Here is an 8,427-nt window from a genome sequence, read left to right as displayed (position 1 = left end):
TGAAGAGTAACAAGACTTCAGGGAAGAACTGGTTTGGTTTGGTTTTGCCATCGTATGTTTCGTGTGCAGAAGGAACATAAAGGTGAAAATCCTCCAGGGAAGGGAGGATTTTGATGCCAGGATTTATGTTGCATCAGGAGCATAAGCAACCTTTTCTCCACTCTTATCATGTGATTGTTCTAATAACTTGTGGTGTTTGGGTGTTGTAAGAACAACAGATTTCACCCCTGTTGTGTTACCCTACTGGATCTTGCATTGGTGCATAGTCCTGGGTAGCACTAACAAATTTGTTTCGCCTTTCAGCAGTGTCATCCACCTGCCAAACAAAAATGGACTCATATGCTATTTTGTTATTTGAAAACATATGCAGTGTGAAACTAAACATTGATTTTAGGCCTGCCTTTCCCTATTAGTTCAATTTAAGAGCGTGTCCTGTTTGTTTACATTTCCAGAAGAAAAGTTCATGGAACTGCGAAGTAAAATCCGATGGATTTTATAAAAACTGTGTTTAGAGTGCTTTAGGATTTTTCCTTGGAGGTTTGCTATTCCCTATTTTTAGCTGCAGAATAGTGAAATTTGGTGAAGGTTTGTAGTAGCTCTGCTTATGATAAGTAAGCTTAATTTTTGCATAAAACTTTCATCTCAGATTTGTTTTCATGAAGTTCTTTAAATTCCAGGTATTTTGTCCTTTATGTGATTTTTAGTTTCTTCTGGAATGCGTGTTGTTTATGTATCCTGAATCTCTGCCTAAGACAACGCATGGGGGGTTGGATTTGGATTTTTTTTTTTAAAAGGAAAAAATGTCTTGTGCAATTATATCTTAATCCTAAATACTTTCTTCTTTTTTTGTTTTTGTGTTTCTGACTTAGGACTTTTATGTGCTTGGTGGAGATGGAAAAGGAAGAAAAGCAAGCTGGCCTCCTGAGGAAAGAAGGCAGCAAATACTTAATGGGACTCTTTTTCTGTGAAACCATGTTTTGAGTGCTCCTCCTAGACATCGTCCATAAATACCCTAGATATCAGCTGATTGCTATGTTTGGAAACCTGGCTCATCAAACAGTGTACACTGGGAGAAGCCTGCCTAGGATAATAAATTTTCTGTTGTTTCTGAAAGTCTCTAAGAAAACACTGTAGACATCTACCTGTTGTTAACTCTGCATCTTGATTGAGCAAAACTAGTCTTTGACGTGAACAGAAACAGAGCCTTTTTTGAAACTTTTATTGAACATGACTCATGGAGAAGAGCTTGGCTCTGAGATGCACCAGGATTCTGTTGTTCTAACTTACCTAGAGGGATTACTAATGCATCAAGCAGCAGGAGGCTCAGGTACTGCAGTTGACAAAAAGTCCACTGGGCATAGTGGGGAGGATCAAAACTTTAAGATTTCAGGAAATATATTTCCCAGCTGTCAGAGTAATGGTCCAGTTCTTAATACAAGTACATATCGGGGATCTGGCATGCTGCATCTCAAAAAAGCAAGACTGTTGCAGTCTTCAGAAGACTGGAATGCAGCAAAGAGAAGGCGCTTGTCTGATTCCATTGTGGATTTAGATGGAAAAAAGGAAGCTTTGTTGGCTGGCATGGTTGAAAATGTGCCTAAAGGCAAACAGGATAGCACATTACTTGCCTCTTTGCTTCAGTCATTCAGCTCTAGGCTGCAGAGTGTTGCTCTGTCACAGCAGATTAGACAGAGTCTTAAGGAGCAGGGATATTCTCTTAGCCATGATTCTTTACAAGTGGAGAAAGATTTAAGGTGCTATGGTGTTGCATCCAGCCACCTGAAGACTCTGCTGAAGAAGAGCAAAGCAAAAGATCAGAAGCTGGACAGCAGCCTGCCTGACATCACTAAGAATCTGCCCAAGGAGAGGTTTATAGAGTCTCCTCATGCAGTGCAGAGCAGCCCCAAGGTGATGAACGAGCCCCTGTCGTGTGCTGCGAGGTTACAAGCTGTTGCAAGCATGGTTGAGAAGCGATCCAGTCCTGCTGCCTCGCCCAAGCCCAGCGTAGCGTGCAGCCAGCTGGCTCTGCTCCTTTCCAGTGAGGCCCACTTGCAGCAGTACTCCAGGGAACATGCTTTAAAAGCACAAAATGCCAATCAGATTGCAAGCGAGAGGCTTGCAGCAATGGCCAGGTTACAAGAAAGCGCTCAGAAGGACATAGGGCAGTTTGGTTTGGCCAAAGGAATGACAAGCCATCTCAATGGTCAGGCAGGATCATCCCCCAAAACAGTCGCTAGCAAAGGCAGTATGGCACCTTTTCAGAGCTCGGTGGGAATCATGCACTCACCTCCCAAAACTGTGGGATACAAAAGTGCTGTGGAAAAGAGTAACCTGAAAACCTCTCCCAGCAACAGTTTGCTCTTACATCTGCTGAAAAGCCAGAATACCACCAAGCACGTGAAAGGGCGTGAGCAGAGTGAGAGGGCCAGCATTTTTGAAGACAGCAGCACACCAACAACTGTTGATGAGTATTCAGACAACAATCCCAGCTTTACAGAAGACAGCAGTGATGATGAAAGCTCCCATTCTAACTGTCTTCCTATTGACCTATCCTTTAAACACAGGACAGATAAACCAGATGCAGGTCCACCTGCATCACTGGATAACCTGACTCAGTCCTTGCTTCGTAACTGGGATCCAAAAGCTTCCTGTCCAGAGAACAAGGAAGAGAAAGACACTCCGAAAGCTTCTAAGCTGAATCCCCACCAGAAAGTAACACTACTTCAGCTGTTGCTTGGGCATAAGAGTGAAGAACAGGTAGACAAGAGTAATGATCCTCAGGGACCACACAGTACAGCTGATGTGGCAAAATTCACTGTACAGACTGGGAAAAGGACTCCTGTTACTGACAGTCCCAGTGCCAACAGAATGACTCCATTAAGCACTCCACCCTTGCTGGCTTCTGCAAAAGCAGACTCTCCTATAAATCTCTCACACCAGTCGCTGGCTGTCAAGCGGAGCTCACCGCCCTTCGCATGCACCATCCAGCCAGACAGACTGATGAATTCTGCATCTAAACACTTGATAGACCTGTCCAAGAGCAAAGAAATTCAAGGAGCTAAGCTGAGCAGGACCGATAGTCCCCAGAACTCCTCGGCGTTCAGTGCCAGCAAGCTGCTGCAGAACCTGGCTCAGTGCGGCATGCAGAGTTCCATGTCGGGTGAGGAACAAAGAGCTAGCAAACAGCTGCTGTCAGGGAACATGGATAAACCTGTGGGCTTGATTGACAGATTGAACAGCCCTCTGCTTACAAATAAATTGAGTATGCATGAAGAAAATAACAAAATATTCAGTTGTCAGCCGGCACCCGCTGAACAAGGACTTCCAGGTTCGGAAATAGAAAATCTCCTTGAAAGACGCACTGTCCTTCAGCTGCTTCTGGGAACTCCCAATAAAGGTAAAAGTGAAAAGAAAGAGAGGATGCTTTTAAGAGATGAAAGTTCTCAAGAACAGACAGACAAAGCTTTGAATGAGCAAATATTGACGGTGAAAATAAAAACTGAACCATCTGACGAATCAAATGTTCCTTATAATTCAAATGCACAACAAGTAAGGGAATGCAAGGGTAACAAATTCCAAGGGTTTGTTCATTCGCTGCAGAGAAACACAGCTGCTTCTCCAGCATCTGAGGAGGTGAAATCTGAGCCTCTTTCACCTCAAGATTTCTCTTTTTCCAAAAATGGCCTGCTAAGTAGGTTGCTGAGACAGAATCAAGACAATTACCCTGCAGATGAGCTGGACAGGAGTCACCAAAACAATGAGCTGACACACCTTGAATCCAAGAGTCTTAGCACAGTACCGAAGAAGAGGAAGCTTCATGCTGAGCCTTTGGAAAGCCCATTAAAAAAGATGAAAAGTAATGTGTCTGATGCTGGAAACAATCACGCTTCTCCTACCGATGCCCTGTATGGGCCTTTGCTTAACCAGCAAGAACTGAAATTCAGCAGAAGTGATGCTGAATTTAAATATGCTGTAAGTCATGGTTCAAATAGTGAAACTGAAAATAGGAGTTGGTCTAGAGATAGTAAAGGCTTTAATGTGTTGAAACAGCTGCTTCTCTCAGAAAACTGTGAGAGAGATCTGTCACAACATAGGAATAACATACTAACAGAGGGCAAGAAAAAAGGAAACAAAACCAGTGCAGCAGTCAATAAACCTGAATTCACCATTTCTTCCGTAAGATCATTGGTGGGAAGCCCTGTGCAACAGAACAATTGCATAGATCACAGAACATTTCAGTATCCTGTAGCAGTGAAAAGTCCAGCCAGCTCACCCTTCCCTGAACATTTGGGGAGTACGGTGTCCAGACTGGAGTCTGACCAGTTTAGCATGTGTTCCATGCCCAGTGAGAAGGGGCCCATCAGATGGGTGATCACGGGCATGGACAAGAATGATTATGAGAAAGACTCTCCAAGACTGACCAAAACCAATCCAATATTGTACTACATGTTACAGAAGGGCGGCACCTCCGTCAGCAGCCAAGAAGCACATGACAAAGAAATTTGGAATGAACCTTCATTTACCGAGAGTTCAACTCGTGTTACAATCAAAGAGGAGTTGACATCTGACGCAGAGCTTAAAACTCCTTTTAGTAACTTAAGAAGCCCTTACAACAGCCATATGGGGAGTAACACCTCTCATCAGCATGGTGGTGTGAATGGAGAAGTGCATGGACTTCTGGAAAAAGTGCGAACAATCAAAAAAGAGCCAGAATAAACTGCAGCCTCCTCAGTGAGTTTACAATCAGCAGTTTTGAATCTTTGTTTAAAAAAAAAAAAAAAAAAAAGAAAAGAAAAATGAGTATGAACATGACTACTGTATAAATTGAGCATGATTTTAAAAAAAGCATGGTCTAATTGAAACATGTTTTCATTTGATAAACTTTTTATTTTTCTGGTGATGTTATTTAAAATACATGTAGATAAAATTTGCTTTACAGTAGATTGTCACAAGGAAACTAGAAGGGTTGTAATTTGTACAAGACGTTTCTGTATGTATCAGATTAAGTTATGAGTACTCTTTGATCAGAGTCTTATTTGGATCTGCAAGCTTTTGGTATAACATAAAGTGTAAGCGTACAGCCTAGGTGGTGGTAATGCTGCGTTTCCTCCCTCCCTGTAAAATAATCCTTATTTTTTTGAAGCCTGAGCATAGAGAAAATGTACTTTTTTTTTTAATGTTTTAATATGTTTTGTGAAATTTTAAGAATATCTTTTAAGAAATGGAGCAGTCCGTCCAAGGTATTAGCTCATCATATTGCAAAACCTGCATCAGTGTTAATAATCGAAGTGCACTGAAATGTATTTTTTAGTGCTTCCAAAATTTGTATTGTTATTTTTAAATCTTGTTTGTGGTCCTGCCAGAATAGTGGTGTAAAATCTATTTTTCTTCCTTGCCCTGCTCTCAACAAATGCCTTCCTCAGAATTCTTAGCCATAGTTATGAGTTACTAGTTAGAATTAAGGGTTTTTTCTAGGTTTTTATAAAAAAGGCAGATTTTCATAGGCCGTGCAAGTACTGCATGAGTCCTTTTGTCAGCACATTCCTGTCACTTCCCTGCCTAAAAGGGGAAAGCCAAAATGCCTCTGGGAGTAGTGTGATTGAGAAGGCTTAGGACATGTATTCAGTGAGGAAAATGCTGGAAAACTTGGGAAGGGGATGAGTGGAATTCTCTGTTCAGCACCATCCTGCTTCCCTGTGGAGGAATACCGACTGCACTAAAGCAGCACATCAGACTTTCACTCAAAGATGGAATAGGATTTTAATGAAAAATGTGTTGGCCTCTTCCTACAACAAGGGAAAAGAATCTATAATCTGCCAATATTTATTACTCTCTGAACAGCTGATCCATGCTTTAATGCACTACTCTTTTACTGCAGAAAATCTGGCTTTAAAATAATTTTCCAGGTAGTGCTGAGGATAAAACTGTGCTTTTGTCATGTTCTGTAATGGATAGTGGGATATGTGTGAGAAATCCTTCCCTGCCCTTTTCCTCAATCCCCACCTGTGCTGTGATTTGTAACATCTGGCGATACCAGCCTGAGATGGAAGGAACTGAAAATTGCAGTCAGAGCCGAGACACCTTAAAAGAATTGCTGGCTGGGGAAGAGTCTCATGGCTCTGCTTTCCCGTTAGCATTGTTAGTGTTAACTCCATTTGCAGCCCTTATTTCTCTGGGGGGAGGAAGAGGACAAAATCCAGTTCATCTAAATCATGAATTATTGGCAAGCAGTTTTGCTGAACTTCTTACTCCTCTTAAAAAAAAAAAAAAAAAAGTTCTCTGTGGCTTCTTGATTTCACTGATAATCCTCTCTGCCATCAGCAAGCAGCTAAGCAGTTGGCTTGCACAGTTAATGGAAGCTGCACTCTGGTTTAATTTTGTCTGTTTTCCCCATTGCGAGCCGATGACATGACAAAACTGTTTCTGTCCATCTCACGTCTGCATAGCATACATGTCTGCATAGCAGACATGAGTGATGGGGCATTTTGCTCTTTTCTGTCTGGTTTGCTTTCAGAGATCCTGTTCCCAGACTTCTGGCTTGCTGGGACAGAGCAAGCTGTTGTCCCCCTCTTGTACCTGTCCCCATCCCAAGATTAGTTCCTCCTCTTTCCATTGCAGCTCCTACTGAAAGGGACTTCTCCTGTCTGACAGCTGGAAAATGCACCACTATTCTGTTTTGCCTCCCTCTGGGGGGATACCTTCTTTTAGGGAACACAAATATTTGGCAGTATCTGGTATAAAACATTCCCCCTGGTTTTTATGAGAAGTAACAGAGCAATTAAAGATATTTTTTTATGTTATTTCGGTGAAGCATAATATATTAATGGGCTGTACAAAGAAGATTTATATTTTAAAACCTTCACACAAATCTAATATCATTTTAAATGTCATTGTCTGAAGTCTAATATAAAAATAAAATTTTGTTTGTCTTTAATATTGCATTTATAAGTGGCCCAGTGACAATTCAGATGCCTCATAGAATAATCATTAATGAGATCAAGTATATTTTGGATTGACAGTGGAACTGAATTCTTTTTATATGAGTCAACCCAGCAGAAATATTAAAAAGATGGTATTTGTTCCATCCATTAAATGTCTTTTAAAGTCTTAATTGATTATTTTTCTTGAAACAATGTGTATATAGGTAGGAAATATATACAATATAGAATAATAGATGGTCCCCAGACTAAATACAGGGCTATAATTTCCTTGAAGAGCTCCACAGCAAAACGCAGCGTGAGCGGATGTGGAATTACCTGGTTGAAAAAACTTCTCCAAAGTCCAGTTGAGATGAAGAGGAGGGAAGAGATTCTGACCCTAACAAAAAAAAAAAATACTGGAATCGAGCAATGTGCTGACCTTTGTATTTATTCTAGGGTAGTCTATTGTTATAATATATACTTTTGAACATTTAGTTTTGAAAGTTTTATAAAACAGTTAAATTAAAATGTTAACAGTTTGACCAGTTAAGGATTTAGCTTTCTTTTTAATTGATGTTAATGAAATGGTGTTGCCATTCTCACAGGCATCAGTAAACTGTAATATACAGTAATTTAAGTTTGGGACATGGTGTTCATGGTAGAATCTTATCTCTTGTAGACATTGCAATCTCAAACAGCAGGTAACAAGGCTGAGGCCCTTGAGAGAAGGCAGGGCATGCCAAGGGGACTGCTCAGTCAGCTGCTAAGAGGGCACCTGTCTCCTCCTACATGGAATCTCCAGTATCACTGGTGTTACCCCCTCCCTAGGGAAGAGAGATCTTTAATCTACCCCATCCACTTTTACAGCATTGACACCTTAGGACCAAAGGCTCTTTAAGTTTTGCTTGTCTTGTAGCATGAGTGAGTATGAAGGAGTTGCTATTTTCTTTCCTTGGGGACTTTTCCATCATAAAAGAGGAGTGTGGGTCTGAGTTTGTTGCCCCAGGAGAGACTGGTAGGGCTGACCACATTTTCCCAAGTGGCTCTAAGATCCCGGATTTCCACCAGTCCCTGTAGATGGATTGCAAACCAAGGTCATCTCTTGAGTAGCACTCGGTACTCTCAGTAGCTCCTGTCTCCTCTAGGGCTTTAGACTATGGATTTGAAGCAAAATGGGGTATTGGCACATCTCAGCAGCAGCATCTGTACAGGCAGAGTGGTGCAGGATCGATGGGTGCTGGTGTGTGATCTCACTATCAAAGGAGCAGAGCAGGAGGGGAAAGCCCATCCCAGTTGCAGCCAGCTGAGACTGCTGGGGGAAAGCTGCCTCCAGCTCTTAGACAGAGCAGTGAGGAAGTGAATTGTTTCTATACCACGCTTAGAGTTACAATTGCAGCCCCTTGGAACTTCAGCCTGAATTAACTTTGGCCCCACTTAGCTGGGAAGGGCTGGGGCTGCAGCAGTTGGGTTGTGGAGTGCCCGGGTGCCTTGCTCGAGGGCGTCACCA

The 8,427-nt window shown here is 41.9% G+C and overlaps 1 protein-coding gene across 1 annotated transcript; it reads left to right on the top strand.

Annotated features, from left to right (window-relative positions):
• The first annotated feature begins 560 nt into the window (after positions 1-560).
• NRIP1 (nuclear receptor interacting protein 1) lies at positions 561-4,864 on the top strand. The gene has a single exon (XM_062511580.1). It carries the CDS (start codon positions 1,228-1,230, stop codon positions 4,714-4,716), a length of 3,489 nt encoding a protein of 1,162 aa, XP_062367564.1. The 5' UTR covers positions 561-1,227; the 3' UTR covers positions 4,717-4,864.
• Positions 4,865-8,427: the final 3,563 nt, after the last annotated feature.

This window comes from Cinclus cinclus, chromosome 2, assembly GCF_963662255.1.
Source record: "Cinclus cinclus chromosome 2, bCinCin1.1, whole genome shotgun sequence".
Lineage (NCBI taxonomy): Eukaryota > Metazoa > Chordata > Aves > Passeriformes > Cinclidae > Cinclus > Cinclus cinclus.
Note: the sequence above shows the minus strand (reverse complement) of the source record. Positions and strands in the feature narration are given on the sequence as shown.

What these genes read in the sequence shown, in the direction of transcription:
- NRIP1 (XM_062511580.1), top strand. Translation starts at nt 1,228, where the DNA reads ATGACTCATGGAGAAGAGCTTGGCTCTGAGATGCACCAGGATTCTGTT.